The sequence below is a fragment of the Macrobrachium rosenbergii genome, chromosome 42 (genome assembly GCF_040412425.1).
Source record: "Macrobrachium rosenbergii isolate ZJJX-2024 chromosome 42, ASM4041242v1, whole genome shotgun sequence".
NCBI lineage: Eukaryota > Metazoa > Arthropoda > Malacostraca > Decapoda > Palaemonidae > Macrobrachium > Macrobrachium rosenbergii.
This window is the reverse complement of record NC_089782.1, coordinates 53374288-53374799: the sequence shown is the minus strand read 5'-3', so window position 1 is coordinate 53374799 and position 512 is coordinate 53374288. Positions and strand designations below refer to the sequence as shown.

Here is a 512-nt window from a genome sequence, read left to right as displayed (position 1 = left end):
TTAGGATGACCCCCTTCCCGTTGGTCTGGGGGGTTTAGGATGACCCCCTTCCCATTGGTCTGGTGGTTTAGGATGACCCCATTCCCGTTGGTCTGGTAGTTTAGGATGACCCCATTCCCGTTGGTCTGGGAGTTTAGGATGACCCCCTTCCCGTTGGTCTGGTGGTTTATGATGACCCCCTTCCCGTTGGTCTGGGAGTTTAGGATGACCCCCTTCCCGTTGGTCTGGGGGTTTAGGATGACCCCCTTCCCATTGGTCTGGGGGTTTAGGATGACCCCATTCCCTTTGGTCTGATAGTTTAGGATGACCCCCATTCCCGTTGTTCTGGGAGTTTAGGATGACCCCCTTACCGTTGGTCTGGTATTTAGGATGACCCCCTTCCCGTTGGTCTGGGAGTTTAGGATGACCCCCTTCCCTTTGGTCTGGGGGTTTAGGACGACCCCCGTTCCATTGGTCTGGGGGTTTAGGATGACCCCCGTTCCGTTGGTCTGAGAGTTTAGGATGACCCCCTT

The 512-nt window shown here is 55.3% G+C and overlaps 1 protein-coding gene across 1 annotated transcript in view; it reads right to left on the bottom strand.

Annotated features, from left to right (window-relative positions):
- LOC136827836 (uncharacterized) overlaps nt 1-512 on the bottom strand; it is a 20818-nt gene continuing 20306 nt past the window's right edge. Inside the window, exon 3 of the mRNA XM_067085296.1 lies at nt 1-512. This exon is cut by the window's right edge and continues 240 nt beyond it. Within this exon, the coding sequence (XP_066941397.1) occupies nt 1-512 (512 nt within the window).